This window comes from Drosophila novamexicana, unplaced genomic scaffold (assembly GCF_003285875.2).
Source record: "Drosophila novamexicana strain 15010-1031.04,08,12 unplaced genomic scaffold, DnovRS2.1 tig00000986-arrow-arrow-pilon, whole genome shotgun sequence".
NCBI classification, from domain to species: Eukaryota; Metazoa; Arthropoda; class Insecta; order Diptera; family Drosophilidae; genus Drosophila; species Drosophila novamexicana.
The window spans coordinates 227,584-246,454 of record NW_020824835.1 but is presented as its reverse complement, the minus strand read 5'-3'; the positions used below and the strand labels follow the sequence as shown (position 1 = coordinate 246,454).

The window sequence follows — 18,871 nt, the reverse complement described above, 5'->3', positions numbered from 1 at the left end:
CATATATGTATGTACATATGTACATATAGTAAAAAAAAAATTTTTTTTTTGGCCTCTAGTTCGAATGGAATATATTTCCTTTTGATTTTTAGCATTCAAATATTTCTTTACTTTTATTCCTGTGTTATTATAAAAACCAAATAATATATTAAAGCTTTTATAGCTGTTGCCAAAACATTTTAAGGATCACAGATTTGATTTGATTTCCTTTTTAAATGATGCGCTTTATGCATTTTATACACTTGCCTGTCCTTGAAAAAACACCACTTTCTTTACATATGAAATTTATGAGCTGCCCTCGTCTATCTAAATATTACACACACCATTTGGCGTTCAATTAAATATTCGAATGCAACAAAACAAATGAACTGCTCGGTCGTTGGCCAACTATGTGTTTTTCTGTGTGTAAGTTTCTGTGCTGTGTTGCTTCACCCGCTTAATTAATTCTGCGGCTTTGTACGTAAATAGTTATATACATATGTACATCGATGTAACTATTTATTACCCAGTCCGCATTCAATTGATGTCACTGCAGAAGCGTCTGAGTCTGATAAAGACGCATTCGCTTTGCACAATACCAAGCCAATTTGGCGAGCTTCTTAATTTGAAAGATTTATTTATAGCTCGAACGCTAAAGGCGTACATCGACACAAACAGAGAGCATTATCAAGATCTCAGGCTTTCGAATAGCTATAGATAAAGTGGTCACTGCCCACAGAGCTATGACCGTTTCGCCAAAATTAAAGCGCGCTGGAATAATTGAGAAACAAAGGGTCAATTAAATAGACAACAACGCTCCATTAAATTGTTAATAGCACTCACATCATCATTAACAACACCAACAACGACAAAAAGCGGTGAACAGTATTCCTGTCAATAAGCACGGCGTGTCCTTGATCTTTATACATTTAATACGCCTCACTAATTGTTGTTGTAATAAATCGCAAGCAAATGCAAGCATAATACATACACATCTATATTTGCTTGTTTGGGGAACTATTCATTTTCAGAGAATAATTGACAGAGCATACCAAAGTCAGGGCAGCGAGCCAAGTCAAATAGGCACGTCTGCGAGTGTCTTAATTCGTAATGCCCAGCACCCACGCCCATTACGTCTAATCAAATAAATATTGATATCGAATATATATGTGTGTGTGTGTGGGTTTTTATGTTTATAGCATTTTTATCGATAGGGGATTGCATGTCTTTACACTTCCCGTTCATGTTTCCGCAAGCCTAAATTTGGTATGCAGAAACGGACTTTTGTGGTAATAGTTTAGGGACTGGTCTAAGAAATGAATTCATAACTCGTGTTCAATTAATTGCACATTAATTCCAATTGAGTGGCAAACAATCATGCAGGTAGGCCTGAAAAACAACTTGATCGAAAAGCAAAAACAAATTGTTATATCTCACGCATTTTGGTCACTTCATACAGATTACCTCGTAAATGGTTTTCAAAACTCTCACCCGCTCCACCAGACTTTCGGCCCGGCGCGCAAATGATGCGCGTTTGTCAGCGGCAATCGCGGACATGATTTGTTCTTGGATACGGATGCACTTGGGTTTCGTTGGGCTCGGTTGGTCTTATATTATTTAACTGAATGCACAGCCGGCGGGAGAGCAGCTGCAAAGAGACAAGGAGACAGCAGCCATTTACTAATTTATCACATTTGATAATATTATTAACTGTTATCTAAATCATATGATCGATGGTATTTATAAGACTCTTATTAAGCACAACAAATATCACAAGGTTGTAAAAGTCATGCACACACACTGAATCACATTGTCTATGTTTAATATGTATGTATACAAAAGTTGATAATTGTTGCCAAAAATCAAAACAATGTAAAAACACAACATATTGGCAAGCGGATGTCGACACAGCTGCAGGTCCGAAATTTTTGAAAAATATTTACAAAAATAATTTCATATTTGGGCACGATATTAACAAACAAGGTCAGTCGCGAAAGGCAAATAAGAACGGCACACACATTAAGTATATTAAAATATGCGCACACATTAATTTTCAAAATGCAAAATATGCAAAGGGCGTAATACAAATAATGTACAAGAATTACCGTTAAGCGAAGCACACACGGACACACAACTACATATGGGTGAAGTCAAGTCAGCTGCCTATCTCTGGATAAAAACGTAGACGATAGTTATCAATAACTGGCATTAAATGCTTGCGTAAATTGTTAATTCTGATTAAAAACTCCGTTGCCGATCGCATGCGCTTCGCACTAAGACGTTCTGCTAAAGAATACCGCCGTAGAACTGATGGCACTTTGCGGCTGTTTCCACTTTTGTAGCCCAGCGAGCATAAGGCACTCAAAGAACTGTGCCAAAGAGCGCATGGAACTGAACCGTCTGCAAAGAGCAGCAGCAAAAATAAGTAAAAATAGATATGTATGTATTTAATGTATAATTTTATTTTTAAATATGCGCTTTTTGCACTCTTCATTGTTCGCCATTTCGTGAATTGATTTATGGATTGAAATGCAAACAAGCAACAGGTAGCTTTGACGCAGTTGCCCGACCAATGAGCTTCAGTTCACGGTGCCTTCGCGTCCACTTACAAAATTTAAGTGCATCAAATCACACATTTGCATATAAATGTGTACTTAATTATGCTAATATTACAGATAAATTGCGGAAAAGTAATGTGGTAAATAAAAAGTTGGCGTACTTTTTTTTTTTTTTTTGAAAACTGATGGTGATTTACAACACTCACGACGCCTATTGCCCGACCTCCACAATCTAGTTTAAACTGTAAATAACGAGTATTTGGTACTGTTCAATAAATTTTGACTGTTAGCCAACACTCATATTATGCCATCTGCACCGCTGTAATCGACCGACCACCACAATATATCGCCCGAGCAAATGTTGTGAGAAGTACTTTGAAGACAGTTAAATTGTATTTAAAATTGTTAAAAAGCTTTGGTAAAAACGGCATCGAATTGACGAACAAAAATGGCAACTCGCGGCGGTCCAATGGTCGCGGGAACCGATGGAAATGACTTCGAGTTTAGGCAGAAAGTGGCAAACACATATCAAATTAGGTTAATAACACTTTCTAAATTTCCACAAAATTATCTAATTACTTGCAAGTAGCTGCGCCTGCACTGCCAAAAGCCAAAAGGTCATGCCATCGCAATCGACTGCAATCAAGTTACAACTCCTGCTATAGAAGGTGCACCAGCCAGACAAACAGTCAGCCAGCCAGTCAGCCAGCCAGCCAGCCAGGCAGTGCCAGCAGAGTGGGTGGGCAAAGTGCCAGCTAGACACTCAGCATGTGTGCCTGTTTACAATAGCAACAACAACAACGTCATTGTTTGTGTACATATTTTGGATAGCTAAAGGCCGAGGGCTACCAAACAAAAGGAAACCCAACTAACAAGTCAAACTACTACAACTGCAAAATAAATTTTCTTCTATTTGCAGCTTGTTGAACAAATCGCGTCTAAAGTACTGCATTTTCTTTCATGCCCTGCTATTCTTTGTCATGCTGGCCAAGCTAACGTCTGACATATTGGATCGCTTGGATATATTTGTGCTAGAAATCGAAGAGTTGGAGGTGCCGCAGCCACTGTGGTGGGAATACGTTTGGGCTGCCTCGCTGCTCACATCGTTTCTGGGCCTTTCAGCGGCACGTGGCAACAAGGTCCGCGATATGCAAAAGTATATGATTGCCATTTTGATAATGGCTGTGCTCCCGCTGCTTTACTGTTTCGCCTATTACTTTTCCGACGTTTGGGAGTTTTTGACCATGGACAAAGCCTTAGAGCTGGACGAAACGGACATTTTCGTATGGCGCGTAAGTCAAATATAAAATAAAAAAAAAAAATCTAATCAAATTAACAATTTGGTTGCTTCTCTTTCAGGGATTTCCGTATGGTGTATTTTGGTATGCCTTTTGTTTTGTGGGCTTCCAGATTCATGGGTTCACACTTTACTTTGCGTACAATCTAGTCAAGGCCTGGAAGGCGCGGTCATCCACACGTAAATTTCAGTAAATCAATAAAATAGTGGAAATACTACTAAATACTCGCCAAATTAGTGAAACGTCAAAGCAAGATGCTGTAGGGCTAGTTGTAAATAATTTGAAAAAAAAAAAACTTAAAACTATCTCTCTAGTGCACAAAAGCAAAACAGAAATAATAATAAATCACACATTTTTAATAATCAGACATCATATTTTCAGAATGAAAAAATTACCAACGTTATAGTTATTGTTAAAGTTAAAACGTTCAAGCGTTACATACTACATAAAAAAAAAAGTAAATATATAAACAATTATCCATATACATACGATACACATGCAACCTTATAAAGTCGAATCGACATCAAAGCAACTGAAGCCACCAAATTTCCCAAGTCAAAAAGGAAACAAAACGATAATAACAAGATGTAAACTTAATATTCTCTTTTGTGGTCTACTTACATTTCGACGTGCCTCGTGTTTGTTAGAAACGGCTAATATACTTATTAAATACTTATTAATGTATGTCTACATTGATACATATATGATGAATGAGTACATTTGAAACTATTAGTTTTAAAAAAATTTTCAAATGGTTTTTATTGCGTTTTGTTTTTGATTATTTTAACTACATAATTTGAAATGCACAATCATTCAAAATATTTGTATGTTTGTGGATAATTTTTTGTAAACTGCCCAAAATATTTTACGATTACAGTTATTTAATTGAAATTTTGAGTGTTTAAGCAAAGTTCAAGTTTTGATCATACAAAATTTGTATAAGATAAAATGTGAAATATTTATAAAAAGTTTCACCAATTACAAACTGGTTTTTGAATGGTCATTTACTATCGGAATTTATAAGTAGTTTTTTAAAAATCGATCAATAAAAATCAAATATATTTGTTCTTCTGAGTGGGTTAAAAAAAATAACTAAAAACCTTATTTAAATGGTGGGGGAAGCAAATAATCTATAAACGTAATGAGCGATAGAGCAAGTGAAAGAAAAACTAGTAATATGTATAAAAATAAAGGAGAAGTCCAAGGGCAATCGGATATAGATATTTTGAAAATACATTAAGTGTATGGAGTCTCGCACCATAAATTAAAATGTCATTCACTTAAAGTATGCAACACAACATTTTAAAATGTAAATTCAATGCAGCACTTCTTTGCATGCTAAACAAAATAAGAGAACATGCAACATTGTTGCCTTTATATATCAAAGAGCAGATAAGCCAAATTAGTACTATCTCTTAAGACACGCCAGCTGTAAAAGGCGTAGAGTGCATACCATAATGCACAAATAAACATCCCCCAATTTTCACCATTTTCACCAGCTGACTTTGGGCCCAACATTCAAAGCGGCTGACCAACAACGTTGCGCCCAGTTAGTGACCATTTGTGCAGCGTGTCGTGAAGAGGGCCGCCAAAGGGCAACAGCGTCGCGCATCGCTGCACTTTGAAAGTTGCGCAATTCGACCAGCTGAGAGAAGAGAGCCACGAAGAGAGTGTTTAGCGCGTGAGAGCACGGCTGCTGTCATACAGCATCAGCATCTACCGTCTCAGTTAGCTCACAGCTCGTTTTGACAATGCCTGTGGGAGGAGCAGACGCAAAATTTGTTCGACACTCATATTTTGGCAAAAATAAACAAGTGAATTTCTAAAAAACAAAAATAGTTAAATTTGGAATATTTGTTTTGATAATACGTGAAATTGAAGTACAAGGATGCGCGGCGAGGAGACCTACAGACGCACCACACGCGAAAAGATTGTGCTGCGTGGCAATACAGCCATACGCACCGTGGACTCCACATCCACCTATTTGCCTATGATGGGCGCAGGGTAAGTAAGGCAGCAGCAGCAGTAGGCATACATTTTTCCATGAAGCGCCTTCTGTAGGCGAGCTAGGCCACTTCAACGTGCCTTGACTGGTAAAAGCCAAGTGCATATTTTTTCCCTCAATGCGTATCGATTTTTATCTCAGGCAGCTGATTTGTCTATAAGTATATATACTAAATAAAAATGTCCTTCGTTTGATGGATTTGCTGCAGAGCTCATGTTAAATATTAGACAAGACACTCCAGGCCGTATATACTATTTAAAATGTACATATATAAAAAATAATTTTTTTTTATATGCTAAGGTTTGGCTTGCAATCAAAAGCCGCATGCAAGCGCGCCATTAAAGCCGGCAAAAACAAACGCCTAATTATTAAGAATGTATTCTAATACATTAAAATACGTGTGTGTGTATATATGTGTGTTCATTTATGTATATGCCTTAGCTAGTCGCAGAAATCGATGGCATCTTTTGCTTGAGGTTGAGTCAACTTGGGTTAGCGTGCATTGACCACTGGACTCAGGTGTAGGCAATAAATGAGCAACAACAACTCAAAGCAATACTTCCTTTAACCTCATTTCACATTCACACACACAAAGAACACATACAAAAAATACCCAGAAACTACCCGCCATGCAAATAATGAGCTTGCTTTCTGTTGTGGACGCGTCCGTCGTCCAGTTATGTGGTCAGTTGGCGGACAACCCTTGAGTCGCTAGGTAGATGCCGACTCGCGACGCGTGGCACTACATCGTATTGTTTCCGAATATTCCGTCAAGCTTTAGTACATATAGAGTAAATTTCTGTGTGTTTTTAAATTGTAAGTGAATATTGCCAAGTCTTTGTTGCTGCAGCCGGCAACAATGTTTAACACAAATGCACAAAACTGGTTTGGCATGGGCCAATCAGTGGCTGGACCTCCTCCAACTGGCGGAAACGTTGCTCAAATGCTGAACAACAACAATGGAACACAATCGTTTATGCGTCAACGTACGCTGACCAGCTCCAATCCAGCGCTGGAACGCACCGCATTAGCAGTGCGTCCGCAATCTCCGCCCAATGTTCAGGTGGAATATGAAGTGGCCGTGCCCTTTATGTCTGGCTATAGACACACGCCATATCATTCGCTATGGGATCTGCATCAGTGGTAATTATGCGCAAAAAAAAGTGGCTATGCCCCTTACGTCGTTCATTTTGGGATCTGCACAAAAAGTGTATTACATCGCAGGCCTTATCTTTCAAATCAAAGAGACCTTTAACATTAAAATTTCGATTCATTTGAAATTTATTTTAAAAATACACTTGTTTATTTAAGCACATAACATTTTATTACAAGTTATAAACAAATTTTGAGAGAAGTGTATGCTAACCAAGAAGTTCGAATATTTACTTAATTATTCACTGATCGTATTTCATGAAAGACATAGTTCACGAAATTTACCATCTATTAAAATTCAGAGTATTTTGAATATAATTTAAATTTTCATAAGAAATTGTTTCGGTGTAAGACGTAAGTCTCCCAGTCCTTAGCCTACTATCAGACGACTTCCGACCACTTGACGTTTTTGCTAGTCATAATTGCTATTAGTTGATATTTGCATAAATTGACGGCTCTTAGGGTCTGCTTTCTTGGTAACTAAAAATTAACATAAACACCTTTTTCAGTGACATGCATTTGAACGGACAAGCTTTTTAAAACAAAGAATAAAGAAAGAGAGAAAGAGTGAGAGAGGGGGAACTGACTGAGCTATCCATTCATCTAGATTCCTGTTTTTGTCAGTTATTTTCCTCGGCAGCCTTGTGCCAGTTTACCCATCAATGAAGCGTGCTATTTATATGGCTTTATACACAGTTTCTAAGCGCGCCAATAAAAAAACCATAGATATAAGGCCATAGTCAATAAATATATAGGCCAAATAGGCGGATCAGACGTTTTAATGACTCTGCAAGCGCAAAAGTTGGCCCAGTTAGCCGCTAATCACACAAATCTCTGGCTCCGAAACGTGGGTGCCTGTTAGCTACCATATCAGAAACATTAACCCCAATTGTTTATGTGCGCGCAATGAGACCACATCCGGTCTGTGGCTGCCCAAGAAATATGGCCGACTGCGGCCAACTTAATTAGCTAAGACGAAAACGTAATAGAAAATAGTGTAGCATACTTTTGAGCGTGTGGGCATTTTTTGATAAAGACAGCAATAGAACAAAATGGCAATTGCACTATTATAGAAAAATGTTCAGGTAAATGAATTACCGTTAATCACGATGACGCATGTGAATGTTAACAATAACAATAGTCGCCGGCACGTCAATAACCTAGGCGGCATTTCAGCGCTCAAGTTTATTGAACCCACAACTGTTTTGCATATGTATGTATGGGTATGACAGGTGCGCGCATTAGCCACACGAACTTTGGCTTGCTAGAAATACATGAGCACTATCTGTGCATGTGTGTGTGCCTACTTAAGTGTTGTGGAACTAGACAAACATTGGCCAGACTAGAAACGGCGCACGCAAGGGACTTGTCGCCAGCTGATAAGCCTAGCAAATTGACCTTTGCTAGGCGTTGGGCCAAGTTGAATGTGCAGGGCCAATGGCAAGCAGCATTAATCATGGCCCAATGTTTCTTATCTATTTTGCAGCTCATCGACGCCACCCGCAAGCTTATCGCATATGGCGCGCATGATGGACTCATTAATCTTGGATTCGCTGTCACCATTTGCTTTCACCAAAATCACCACCACCAGCCGGCCCACGCGTAATAGCAATGCCGGGAAGAAGCCGCCGGCAGAAATCGTGCATCCACATCAGCATCCACAGGTCGCTCCCGTAAATCCACATCGGCCCATCAACAATCTAGGACCCAATGCACCCAATGGCTTGGGCATTGGCGGTGCGCTGCCGTTGCGCAATAAGCAGCGGTTGCCCACACAAGGTTTGTGCCTCAAATGTTTATTTGATCGCTCACCCAACAATTAAACGCAGTCTACGATACAGAGGTAGCCCCGCAGCCACGTACCAGCCAGACTGCAATGCCGTTTCCCTCACAGCAACAGCAGGACAGTCGCTGGGTGTCCTCGTTGCGGCGACGCGATCCCGAGCTGCAGCCAACGCTGCCCTCCATTAGCAGCAATTTGAATAGCAACAGTCTGAGCCAGAGCCATCATGGCAGCGCTGGCAATGTGGGCATATCAGCAAGCAGCACGGCCAGCAACGCCGGAGTCGGTTTGCGTTTGAGTCGCCCAGGCAGAGCCTCCGCGCTGACAGCAGCAGTGCGCAAGAGTCGATCCGTGGAACGTTTGCGGGCCCGCAAGCTGAGTACCAATACACAGCTGACACTCAAACAAAGGGCGGTAAAAAAGAATTCTTTGGATGAGAACTCGAATTCGGATGATCAGGATGCGACCACATCGCTGGAGGATAATTCGCATACACAATCTACCACGCACAATACACCAAGGTGTTCGCCCAAGACAAAAGTCAAGCATTTCTCACCGTTGGGCTATGAGGGACACCTAGTTGATACGCTGGAGAAGGACATATTGCAACGCCATCCATGCATCAAATGGACCGAGGTAGCTGGTCTCAATGAGGCTAAGACCATATTACAGGTAATATTATTGAAACCATCCACAATTTTCAGTTTATTTTGAATTGTTTTACTCTAGGAAGCTGTGGTGCTGCCCAATATAATGCCCGAATTCTTTAAGGGCATACGTCGACCGTGGCGCGGAGTGCTTATGGTGGGTCCACCAGGCACGGGCAAAACCTTGCTGGCTAAGGCCGTGGCCACTGAATGCGGCACAACATTCTTCAATGTTTCCTCATCCACGCTTACATCCAAATACCGCGGAGAGAGCGAGAAGCTTGTGCGTCTGCTCTTTGAGATGGCGCGCTTCTATGCGCCCAGCACCATATTCATTGATGAAATCGACGCCCTGTGCGCCTCACGCGGCAGCGACTCCGAGCACGAGGCTAGCCGGCGTTTCAAGGCGGAGCTGCTTATCCAAATGGATGGTCTAAATGCTAGTTTGCAGGATGACAAGGTCATCATGGTGCTGGCAGCCACAAATCATCCCTGGGACATTGACGAGGCTTTTCGCCGGCGCTTTGAGAAACGCATCTATATACCGCTGCCCAATGGTGCGTGGCCTAAACTTACCTCGTCCAGACATATTCTAATGAGATTTTCATTTAACAGAGGAAACACGTGCAGCACTGCTAAAGCTCTGCCTTAAGGACGTATCGCTGTCGTCTGATCTCAACACGAGCATGATTGGTGATGAGTTGCAAGGGTATTCCGGCTCGGACATAAGCAATGTTTGCCGCGATGCCTCTATGATGGCAATGCGACGCCTCATCTCTGGCCGCACGCCGCAGCAAATCAAGCAAATACGCCGCGAGGATGCGGACCAGCCCATCACACTACAGGATTTTCAGGATGCTCAGCAGCGCACCAAAAAATCCGTTTCGGCCGACGATGTGGCACGTTTCGAGAAATGGATGGAGGAGTACGGGTCCTGCTAGTTATACGAACTATGTGCTAGCGCAGCACAAAATCTATAAAGTCCCCGTATATTTACACCCATACGTATGTACTTCCAATACGCAAACTTTTTTTAATTCTTGTAAAAACAATACATATATGTATCGATATATAATTATAAAAAAATGTTTCCTGTGTTTAAATGCTCAAGAGCGCACACGCCTCACATTTTGCTCTACACACAGATATACACACATGACCGTATTTTTTAATACACATTTATTCGACAGAATCCTACTGTAGGCTTATAGCAACAAATTGTATTTTGTAATCAACATATTTAGAACGGAAAATGTAATAAATTAATCAACACCCAGCGGTCTTCTTTTGTATATATTATAGATTTAGGCCCGTAGCTTATCAATAGTATTCTTGTAATCCTGTTCAATGAGCACATACTCCTCCTGCAGCTGCTCCATGCGCTGTTTCGTATTGGGCAAACGTGCGCGCAGCATTTCTGTGTCCATTTTATAGCGTTCCATCTTTTGAAGATCTTTTATCTGTTTATAGTAAACGGCGTTGAGGCGCTTCTTAACTTCTAGACGGTACACTTTATACTCCTTTTCGTCATGCACGTTGGTGTAGTAGAGACGCAGCAATTCATAAACTTTCCGCACCTGACGCGGGTTAAGCTTCAATGCCTCACGTGCCTCCCGTACCATCTCCTTGTTGAAACCCTTTTTGATTTCGTCGCGTGCAAAGCTTTTAAGCTCCAGACACAAACGTGCATCCACGAAATTTCGCAATCTCTGAAAGTCCTCCGATGGATCCTCAACGGTTATATCCACCACATTTTTCTGGCACTGGTAGAACTTGTAGATTGTTTCCACTAGTTGGGTGGCCAGACCCAATTTCTGGAATGGTGGCAAAATTAGCATTTGGCTGATGCGCGGTCGCTTGTTTTGCGGATAGGCGTAATATTCATAAACGGTAGTGTAGCCAGCAGTTGCATACTGGTACTGTCCATCCTTATTCTTGTATTTCTCATAGCTACAATAAACTAGTCTTACAAGCGGCGTTAATTATATATACAAGTCTACTTACCAGATGAAGTAACACCACTGGGCGTCGTCGGTGTCTATATAGGAGGCAGCGTCGACAAACCACAATATAAACGTTTGCAGACGCGCAAAGAACTTTAAAAATGAGGACATCTTATAGTCGCACTGATATATCTCAAAGAGCCGCTCACTGCCATCATCGGCGGTTCGAGTGTATTCGCCGAGCTTCTCGCCAAATGGCTGGAACTTGTCAGCCTTGTCCAGCGTTTTGAGAAACTCATCTAGGTTAATGAAATAGCAGCCGTCTGGCAGGCTTTGCGCAATGGTGGCCACCACATCGTCTGCTTTAATTTCACCACCAGAGATTTCATTGACACGCTTCTCGTACTCTATGCCCAGATAGATGTGCAGCGGACCGGCCGTGTACAGGACGCGCACGTGTAAGCCCTGATACCCAAATATGGTCTCCGACTCACCAAATATTTGGTGAGCCATGGCGGGATGAAATATAATGGCATCATTGTTGATGTCCGCCTTGTCGCGTACTGCAAGCATGCAAACGAAAGTTAATACTATAGTTGAAGACTGACATAACAGTTGCACTTACTCAGCTTGAACTCAACCGTATCGAGTGCGTCTAGCACCAAATCCTGATATTCCTGTATTTGTGCCATTTTGGTGCTTGTCTTTTGGCTGCCCCTCGAATTGGCGCGCAAAATGTGATTGTAGTTGTAGCGTTGAAACAGCAAACGCTTGCGACACTGTGCAAGGAGTTAATTACGAATAGCGCAACGTAGTTTCTTGGCATAAAAACAATTTACACACGCTTTTCATAAAACATTCGACTAATTTATTGTATTTTAGCGAATTTTTCGCGGCTTAACAAAGGCTAAATCGCGAGTGTTGTGCAGTGTAGCTAAAATGCAGCACCAGGGATGCACAACTTACCGTACGTTTGCGCGATTTGCTTTTTTTGCTCTTTTTTCGTCGTAGCCGTGTTCTTTTACCAGTTGTCATTCTATAAACCCAAATTGCAAATTTTGTAATTTTTAGATGTTTAACAAATTTTTTTAATCAATCTAGTTTTGATGTTAGTTTCAATTTGAAAATGCATTGTTTGTCAGACACTGCTCAACACTGATTTCATGCGCAGCTAACTTAACATCATTTGTAAGCAAATTTCTGCAGAGTTTTAATCGAAATTCACCGCATTTATTTGCTAGTGCCCGAAAAAATAGTATATCAATAACAGCAACCGCAAATAGGGCGGCAAATAGTTAAGTTCACTTTATTTAACATCAAGAAATACGCTTCGAGACAGTTCAACGTAACAAAATGTGAGTAGCGGCGCTGCCAAAAGTTGCCTTGTCATACTACCGAATTACAACAACAACAACATCAACAAAAATTCTATAACTATAATATATTTTTCTATTTTGCAGCTAATCATGGATAACTATTTGTTCGATGGCGGTCGCATTACAAAAATGGAGGTGGATTATGAGCCCGCCTGTGATGAGAAAATTCCCCTAGCCAAGGAGCTGGCCAAAAAGAATCCTGACGCCTTTCATGAAGCCATCGAAATTATGCTTCAGCTGGAGAAACAAACACGTCTGGGCGCTGATATGGTATCTTGTTCACGTGTGCTTGTTGCCATCTGCCAGATATGCCTCCAGACAGGCAACTGGAATGCATTGAACGAGTACGTCTCACTGCTAGTGCGTCGCCGTTCGCAACTCAAGCAAGCCGTGGTCAAGATGATTCAGGAATGCTGCACATATGTGGACAAAACGCCCGATAAGGAGAGCAAGCTGAAGCTGATAGATACGCTGCGTTCCGTTACCGAAGGCAAAATCTACGTAGAAATTGAACGTGCACGCTTAACTAAAATCTTGGCGGACATTAAGGAAGCCGATGGCGATGTGGTGGGTGCTGCAGCGGTCATGGAAGAGCTGCAAGTGGAGACCTATGGCTCCATGGACAAGCGTGAGAAGGTCGAGCTCATATTGGAGCAAATGCGTCTGTGTCTCTTGAAAGAGGACTACGTGTCCACTCAGATAATTTCCAAGAAAATTAGCATAAAATTCTTTGATGATCCGGCACAACATGATCTCAAGTTAAAATTCTACAACCTAATGATACAACTGAATCGAGATACATCCTTCCTAAATACATCGCGTCATTATCAAGCTATTGCAGAGCCGCCGCGAAAAAAGGCCCCAGAAACCGATGAGTCATCCACTGGAGATGAGAAGAAAAAGAGTGAGGATAAAAAAACAAAAGAAGAAGATGACAAGAAGTCGGAATCCGCTACTGCACTAGAGCCTGAGATAGAACTGACAGATGCGCAGAAAAAGGAGCTTACAGATAAGCTGGTCTGCGCTGTGATTTACTGCGTATTGGCTCCCTATGACAACGAGCAGAGCGATATGATGGCGCATCTATCAAAGAACAAGAAACTGGAGGATGTTCCCGCCTATAAGTAAAACATTCATGGCATATGCCTAATTCTTGTGACTTAGTTGTTTTCGTATTTTAACAGGGAAATACTGCGTCTGTTTATGTCAAAGGAGCTTATAAACTTCGATACGTTTAATGCAGACTTTGGCATGGTTCTGGCCGAAAACGATATGTTCAAGGATAACACCAAGCATGGCAAGAAGTGCATCACTGAGCTGAAAGACCGCTTGATAGAACACGTAAGTTTTAGACAAAGTACTTAAATAAATTAATTCTAATTTGAACATTTTTGTTAAGAATATACGCATCATAGCGATGTATTATTCACGATTGCACTTGACACGTATGAGTGAGCTGCTAAATTTGCCCACAAATCGTTGTGAGGAGTATCTGTCCAAGTTGGCCAACAGTGATACAATACGTGTTAAGATCGATAGACCTGCTGGCATTGTGTATTTTACAACAAAGAAGAGTGCTTCGGATATATTGAACAACTGGGCAACCGATGTGAATCAGCTGATGTCCCTGGTCAACAAAACCTGTCATTTGATCAACAAGGAGGAATGCGTCTACTCAGTTATGTGTGCTGTCGAGGATTAGTAGCATTTTAGGTTTATTGTGTTTTCTTATTGAAACGTCTGCCCATATACATACACTTTTATTGTAATACTAACCAACTACAAATTTATTATTTTGCAAAAGTTTGTATTCATTGAATGAACTACAATAATTAAAACCAAACTCAACACACACATTGCAAGGTGTGTTATTTCGATAATTAAAATTCTTGCAACGATTATTTTACACATTTATTATCGATAAGCTGGCAGTAAACTCGACATATCGATCAATCAACACAAATGCAACTGGTACAACCCTAATTGACCTTTTGGTATTTTGGTAGCTACTAGCTAGCAAGAAGAAGAAAAAGCTTTTAGTATCGATTTATATTTTGCCTGCATATTAAAACGAATAAATTTCTTGAAATTATAAAAATGCCTAAGGCTGACTGTAAATACTGGGACAAATGCTACCAGCGTAATGACGCCCATCTAGAAAAATATAATCACCCAGAAAAGCAAACTGAAGCGACAAAAATGGCGCCAAAACGCAAAGCAACTGACACGGAAGAACACAAAGATAGTCCGAACACAATCGACAGCATGGAAACACCGGAGATGGATCTGGAAGAGCCTGTTGGCAACTATGAGTCGGAGACGGCGAAGCTGCAGAAGGAGGCAATGAACAATATTGCCGGCAAAAATTTTATGGAAATACTGGAAAAGCGCATACGTTTGTCGGTGCAACAGGAGTATGACAGTCTATGCGAGAGCAATGAATTCATAAGACATAAATTTCTAGTGGAAATGCCAGAAGACTTCTATGAATTCTGGAAATTCATAAACACACTTAAAAAGGACACCACAAAAGCGGCTGCACTACAGCACGTAGAAACGGTGTTCCAGCTAGAGCTTGTGGGTCCATTTGAATTTCTGGCTGGTAAATTCCATAAGGCAAAAATCGGTGAACCGGGCGATTACCTGCGGCACTGGCGCTTCTATTACGATCCGCCCGAATTCCAAACTGTTTTTGTGCGTCAAGGCACGGGCATACACTACGGCTACTGGCGCGATGTGCCACAGGACAAGGAGCGGCTGATGTTGGCGCGCAATGACGCCACACGCAGCTGCGAGTTTCAATTTGTGGCTGGCAACATATTTGATGCGTTTCTCCACTATTTGCAACATGATTATGTGGGTACACCATTTACAGCAGCCCAAGTAGCTGCCACCAAAAAAGCGGTGAAGCAGTACATCAGTGATAACTCGCTGGAAATGGCCCAGCTCGACAGCTTGAAGAATGAGCGCGATAAGCGGGTGCTGGCCAAGACGTTTCATCGAGCTGGCATTGTGGTGCCCTACGAGCGCAAGACGCAGCAGGGGTATCGGCCGCTAATGGTTAGCGATGCAGAGCTAAAGAAAATCTTGGCTCTATTTGAACGCAAAGATCTCAATGATGGCAGCGACAATGCCAAGCAGGCTGTGTTAGAGAAATTACAGCCGGTCGCCAATGCAGCTAATATAGCTATGGATGAATGCGATTTTGGCACAGCTTTAGAGTTGGGCCTCGATTTGTTTAGCAGTGGTCACAAGGAGCTGCATATGCTGATCTCTTCGCTGCTCGTGCCCGCATATTCGCTGCTCTCACGACCACAATTCATAGCCATCGCCAAGGCACACCTGGATCAGCGCACCAAGGAGATCAATTTGAGCATATTTGAAGTATTAAAATAAGTTAAACTTCTTTACAAATGAATGGTGTGGTAATTTTTCTTGCAACCGCAACCTTTAATTAAAATATAAACAGCCACCTTAGCTTATGTTAACTATTTTTACATATACAAGTAGGAGGTATCCTTGGCTGGTGGAATATAACGTTCGGTGCACGGTACGCCAAGCTTCTGCAACAGCTTGAGCACTGGCTGAGCAGCAATTACATCCAATGGCAGCTTGTCAGTGTAAATAACATAAGAGCTGACCGGCAACTCCATCTGATTGCGCCAGCTCGCAACTAAAGAAATCAAAGTAATGTATTCATTAATATAAAAGCTGATATGGGCTTCGCCCGTTAAGTTTTTTTTTTCCTGATCACCAATCAGTGCGTATATGCGCTTGAAAACTTACTGCCTGCTGCTACGCCAGCTATAAAGTTGGGTGCCTCTAGCTCGGTCACAGCTTTATCGTCTCCTTTGCCCCCTACGCTATGCACTATGGCCACGTGCCCACTGTATCTGCCGATCACCTCACTTTTGTAGTCTACCTTGGGCTTTATGGTGATGGTCAGCACGCGTTTAGCCAACTGTGCATAAGGTATGAGCAGCTCAGTGACTTCGCCACTGCTAGTCAGATCCTCTTCCAGTGCGGCCAGCAATTGTCCCTTTGAAGCGTTCCAATGCAAAGATGAAGTTTTGGCTGGTATATCGCAAATGGGTTTTGCGTCCTGAAGCAGCGCGCCACTGCAAAATTCTTTAATGTGCGGTCCTTCGACAAGTACGAAAAGCTCGCTAGCGAATGGTGCTTCTTCCGCACCAACAGTAAATTTCAGCTGCGACCTGTTAAAATATTATATTCTGTTGGAGAAAGCACGGTACAAACAAGAACTGCATTCTCACTTTGTGGCCGGCTCAATGCTCTCAAATTCGTCTTCCTCGCAATCATCCCAGAAGGCCCGGGAAGAGGGTATGTTAACTTCACCAAAGCCCGGACAGCTCATTGTGTGTTGTATGGAAAAAGATCTCTATTGAAAAACAAGAAAGCGTAGCCGCTTGTGTTAATTTGTTCAAGTCATTTTCAAAAGTATCGAGTGGAATACCTTGATACTGCTCTTCAATAGTATTTTAAAGTAGCAAGTCACAGTACTGTTAAAGCAAACACCCCTTCTGTTTTATTTATTAGCTTCATTTATAATTTTTTAACTATTGCTCCTTATATTTATAACAAAGACTTATCAGATTTAGATTTTACTAACACATGTTAGGTACAATTTTGATAATCACGCACAAACTTCTGATATTTAAAAGAGTTTGTCACTGCCCCATGAAACCGATAGTATCGTCCATAACTTGAATCAAGTATAATCGGTGCTGCCATACCAACACGTAAGACGATAATTTACGTTAGCAAACGTTGTTATCGATGCTTTTTACGTCCTTACTGGAAGTTCGCACAAATTGATTTTTCTCCTAAAATAACAATAGCGCCACTGTAGTGGGAACAACTACATATACGACAAACTAAACCAAGCGAGCAGTTTAAGAAAGACGACTAACGAAAATGACAACAATGCAGGTTGACCAGGTAATTGTGATTCTTTTGAATTTTTGTAACTACACATACGCAACAAATTCCGCCATCATGAAAAAAAAAACCAAAAACTGCATTAAATTACAGAAACGTGCTCTAATCAAGCTTAAGCACGACCTGGAACCATTCCGCAATGCCATTGTAGGTGCCTACGGCGTTCTTACATGGGAAAAGCAATACTATGCCGGCGTCGTCTTTGGCGCCATCAGTATCATGTATCTGTTGCTATGGTACATGGATCTATCTTTTATAACTCTATTCTCTTTGTTGGCTTTATTGGCGTTCTTTATGGACTTTGTTATTCCAATGTTGTCGCGTTTGGTTTCCAGCGGAGACAAATGGGATGGTGAACAAGAGGCCAAGTTTGAGGAAGTTTGCGGACAGCTATATAGCATTAAGTCAGGTATTGCCGAATGGTATGATTACCTGTTCAAGGAGCGCAAGCCAACAATGGTAAGTATAAAAATATAAAACAATGACATCTGTATGAATACAACCTTTTCCTGATTTCAATAGGTTGTGATCATAATAAGCATCGGCTTGTTGGCTCTGGCCTGGATTGGTGCTATCATAAACAATCTATTGCTCATGTATTGTGCCACTGTGCTAGTGGCCATGTGGCCGGGCTTGAATGAAAAGGATGTGTTCAAGGGCCTCACCCAGAAAGTCACTAAAATAATCAATGAAAAAATTCAATATGGCAAAAAGAAACTGCAGTAGATGGTTAATTATTTATTAAATTATATTATGGATTACTAAATAAAACTCATCAGGCACACACACAATCCATCACATTCGACCAAAAACGCATATATATTTATAACTAAGTCATTTACTTGCCATCTCGTACACCCTTATCAATAAATTTAGTCTATCATAAAAGCTAAGTATACTTTGCGCATAATGAAAGTATTATCATTCACATAAATAGCTAAAAACAATGATTTAAACATAAGATATTTTGGAAACCTATACATAGCTGCATTTCTAACTTTAAGTTTGTATGGGCCCCCGAAGATTCTCAAAGAAAAGACATTTTTGTGATTATTTGTGAGTTAATTGAAATTTAATGTAATCCTGCATAGGCATGCACTCTTAGGCGTCTACTAATGATACATAAATGTTTAAAATAAAGTTTTGAAGTGAGTCAACAATTGAGTCACCC

General features: G+C 41.0%; 8 protein-coding genes across 17 annotated transcripts in view; 5 read left to right on the top strand and 3 right to left on the bottom strand.

Moving 5' to 3' along the window:
- Nucleotides 1-4,630, bottom strand: part of LOC115765785 (exocyst complex component 4) — a 29,112-nt gene extending 24,482 nt beyond the window's left edge. For 3 of the 5 annotated variants that reach the window (XM_030709459.1, XM_030709462.1, XM_030709465.1), the window contains exons 1-2: nucleotides 4,457-4,630; nucleotides 1,444-1,627 (exon numbers count right to left, since the gene is read on the bottom strand). In XM_030709459.1, coding sequence (XP_030565319.1) covers nucleotides 1,444-1,536 — 93 coding nt within the window. In that variant the 5' untranslated portion in view covers nucleotides 1,537-1,627; nucleotides 4,457-4,630. Of the gene's footprint in view, nucleotides 1-1,443; nucleotides 1,628-2,084; nucleotides 2,325-4,456 lie in introns of those variants that run through there. The other 2 variants (XM_030709463.1, XM_030709460.1) reach the window with 2 other exon arrangements.
- Nucleotides 2,882-4,450, top strand: LOC115765786 (protein jagunal). The gene is made up of 3 exons (XM_030709466.1): nucleotides 2,882-3,074; nucleotides 3,457-3,829; nucleotides 3,897-4,450. The coding sequence occupies exons 1-3, from the start codon at nucleotides 2,986-2,988 to the stop codon at nucleotides 4,026-4,028; spliced, it is 594 nt and encodes a 197-aa protein (XP_030565326.1). The 5' UTR covers nucleotides 2,882-2,985; the 3' UTR covers nucleotides 4,029-4,450.
- Nucleotides 4,631-5,631: 1,001 nt separating the features above from the next.
- LOC115765699 (katanin p60 ATPase-containing subunit A1) lies at nucleotides 5,632-10,465 on the top strand. Of its 5 annotated transcripts, none has more exons than XM_030709358.1 (5): nucleotides 5,632-5,839; nucleotides 8,479-8,771; nucleotides 8,822-9,447; nucleotides 9,505-9,979; nucleotides 10,038-10,465. In XM_030709358.1, the coding sequence occupies exons 1-5, from the start codon at nucleotides 5,724-5,726 to the stop codon at nucleotides 10,361-10,363; spliced, it is 1,836 nt and encodes a 611-aa protein (XP_030565218.1). In that variant the 5' UTR covers nucleotides 5,632-5,723; the 3' UTR covers nucleotides 10,364-10,465. The 5 variants fall into 5 exon arrangements, with proteins under 5 accessions (XP_030565218.1, XP_030565219.1, XP_030565216.1 ...); XM_030709359.1 differs by having other exon boundaries at nucleotides 5,633-5,839; nucleotides 8,834-9,447; nucleotides 10,038-10,464; XM_030709356.1 differs by lacking the exon at nucleotides 5,632-5,839 and adding an exon at nucleotides 6,490-6,983.
- A 101-nt stretch (nucleotides 10,466-10,566) lies between these two features.
- LOC115765703 (histone acetyltransferase type B catalytic subunit) lies at nucleotides 10,567-12,470 on the bottom strand. The gene is made up of 4 exons (XM_030709365.1): nucleotides 12,332-12,470; nucleotides 11,991-12,144; nucleotides 11,427-11,928; nucleotides 10,567-11,372 (listed from the first exon to the last, which is right to left on the bottom strand). The coding sequence occupies exons 1-4, from the start codon at nucleotides 12,398-12,400 to the stop codon at nucleotides 10,727-10,729; spliced, it is 1,371 nt and encodes a 456-aa protein (XP_030565225.1). The 5' UTR covers nucleotides 12,401-12,470; the 3' UTR covers nucleotides 10,567-10,726.
- A 73-nt stretch (nucleotides 12,471-12,543) lies between these two features.
- LOC115765702 (26S proteasome non-ATPase regulatory subunit 12) lies at nucleotides 12,544-14,621 on the top strand. 2 transcript variants are annotated; one of them, XM_030709363.1, is made up of 4 exons: nucleotides 12,544-12,720; nucleotides 12,826-13,865; nucleotides 13,926-14,082; nucleotides 14,141-14,443. In XM_030709363.1, exons 2-4 carry the CDS (start codon nucleotides 12,832-12,834, stop codon nucleotides 14,441-14,443), a joined length of 1,494 nt encoding a protein of 497 aa, XP_030565223.1. In that variant the 5' UTR covers nucleotides 12,544-12,720; nucleotides 12,826-12,831. The 2 variants fall into 2 exon arrangements, with proteins under 2 accessions (XP_030565223.1, XP_030565224.1); XM_030709364.1 differs by lacking the exon at nucleotides 12,544-12,720 and having other exon boundaries at nucleotides 12,832-13,865; nucleotides 14,141-14,621.
- Nucleotides 14,622-14,766: 145 nt separating this feature from the next.
- LOC115765704 (histone PARylation factor 1-like) lies at nucleotides 14,767-16,196 on the top strand. Its single transcript, XM_030709366.1, has one exon. The coding sequence runs from the start codon at nucleotides 14,839-14,841 to the stop codon at nucleotides 16,135-16,137; it is 1,299 nt and encodes a 432-aa protein (XP_030565226.1). The 5' UTR covers nucleotides 14,767-14,838; the 3' UTR covers nucleotides 16,138-16,196.
- LOC115765705 lies at nucleotides 16,167-17,297 on the bottom strand. The gene is made up of 4 exons (XM_030709367.1): nucleotides 17,216-17,297; nucleotides 17,016-17,140; nucleotides 16,528-16,955; nucleotides 16,167-16,414 (listed from the first exon to the last, which is right to left on the bottom strand). The coding sequence occupies exons 2-4, from the start codon at nucleotides 17,114-17,116 to the stop codon at nucleotides 16,236-16,238; spliced, it is 708 nt and encodes a 235-aa protein (XP_030565227.1). The 5' UTR covers nucleotides 17,117-17,140; nucleotides 17,216-17,297; the 3' UTR covers nucleotides 16,167-16,235.
- Nucleotides 17,298-17,388: 91 nt separating this feature from the next.
- Nucleotides 17,389-18,860, top strand: LOC115765707 (ARL-6-interacting protein 1 homolog). The gene is made up of 4 exons (XM_030709368.1): nucleotides 17,389-17,501; nucleotides 17,601-17,700; nucleotides 17,794-18,159; nucleotides 18,223-18,860. Exons 2-4 carry the CDS (start codon nucleotides 17,677-17,679, stop codon nucleotides 18,424-18,426), a joined length of 594 nt encoding a protein of 197 aa, XP_030565228.1. The 5' UTR covers nucleotides 17,389-17,501; nucleotides 17,601-17,676; the 3' UTR covers nucleotides 18,427-18,860.
- Nucleotides 18,861-18,871: the final 11 nt, after the last annotated feature.

Excerpts from the sequence above, each read along its gene's own strand:
- LOC115765702 (XM_030709364.1), top strand. The coding sequence starts at position 12,832 with ATGGATAACTATTTGTTCGATGGCGGTCGCATTACAAAAATGGAGGTG. Across the intron at positions 13,866-13,925 it reads GAGGATGTTCCCGCCTATAA|GGAAATACTGCGTCTGTTTA; the intron begins GTAAAACATTCA and ends GTATTTTAACAG. Across the intron at positions 14,083-14,140 it reads AAGACCGCTTGATAGAACAC|AATATACGCATCATAGCGAT; the intron begins GTAAGTTTTAGA and ends ATTTTTGTTAAG.
- LOC115765705 (XM_030709367.1), bottom strand. The coding sequence starts at position 17,116 with ATGAGCTGTCCGGGCTTTGGTGAAGTTAACATACCCTCTTCCCGGGCC. Across the intron at positions 16,956-17,015 it reads AGCATTGAGCCGGCCACAAA|GTCGCAGCTGAAATTTACTG; the intron begins GTGAGAATGCAG and ends ATATTTTAACAG. Across the intron at positions 16,415-16,527 it reads AGCTGGCGTAGCAGCAGGCA|TTGCGAGCTGGCGCAATCAG; the intron begins GTAAGTTTTCAA and ends TGATTTCTTTAG.
- LOC115765699 (XM_030709356.1), top strand. The coding sequence starts at position 6,700 with ATGTTTAACACAAATGCACAAAACTGGTTTGGCATGGGCCAATCAGTG. Across the intron at positions 8,772-8,821 it reads GCAGCGGTTGCCCACACAAG|TCTACGATACAGAGGTAGCC; the intron begins GTTTGTGCCTCA and ends AATTAAACGCAG. Across the intron at positions 9,448-9,504 it reads AGGCTAAGACCATATTACAG|GAAGCTGTGGTGCTGCCCAA; the intron begins GTAATATTATTG and ends GTTTTACTCTAG.
- LOC115765703 (XM_030709365.1), bottom strand. The coding sequence starts at position 12,400 with ATGACAACTGGTAAAAGAACACGGCTACGACGAAAAAAGAGCAAAAAA. Across the intron at positions 12,145-12,331 it reads GCAAATCGCGCAAACGTACG|TGTCGCAAGCGTTTGCTGTT; the intron begins GTAAGTTGTGCA and ends CTCCTTGCACAG. Across the intron at positions 11,929-11,990 it reads TACGGTTGAGTTCAAGCTGA|TACGCGACAAGGCGGACATC; the intron begins GTAAGTGCAACT and ends GCATGCTTGCAG.
- LOC115765704 (XM_030709366.1), top strand. The coding sequence starts at position 14,839 with ATGCCTAAGGCTGACTGTAAATACTGGGACAAATGCTACCAGCGTAAT.
- LOC115765707 (XM_030709368.1), top strand. The coding sequence starts at position 17,677 with ATGACAACAATGCAGGTTGACCAG. Across the intron at positions 17,701-17,793 it reads CAACAATGCAGGTTGACCAG|AAACGTGCTCTAATCAAGCT; the intron begins GTAATTGTGATT and ends ATTAAATTACAG. Across the intron at positions 18,160-18,222 it reads AGGAGCGCAAGCCAACAATG|GTTGTGATCATAATAAGCAT; the intron begins GTAAGTATAAAA and ends TGATTTCAATAG.
- LOC115765786 (XM_030709466.1), top strand. The coding sequence starts at position 2,986 with ATGGCAACTCGCGGCGGTCCAATGGTCGCGGGAACCGATGGAAATGAC. Across the intron at positions 3,075-3,456 it reads GCAAACACATATCAAATTAG|CTTGTTGAACAAATCGCGTC; the intron begins GTTAATAACACT and ends TTCTATTTGCAG. Across the intron at positions 3,830-3,896 it reads CGGACATTTTCGTATGGCGC|GGATTTCCGTATGGTGTATT; the intron begins GTAAGTCAAATA and ends CTTCTCTTTCAG.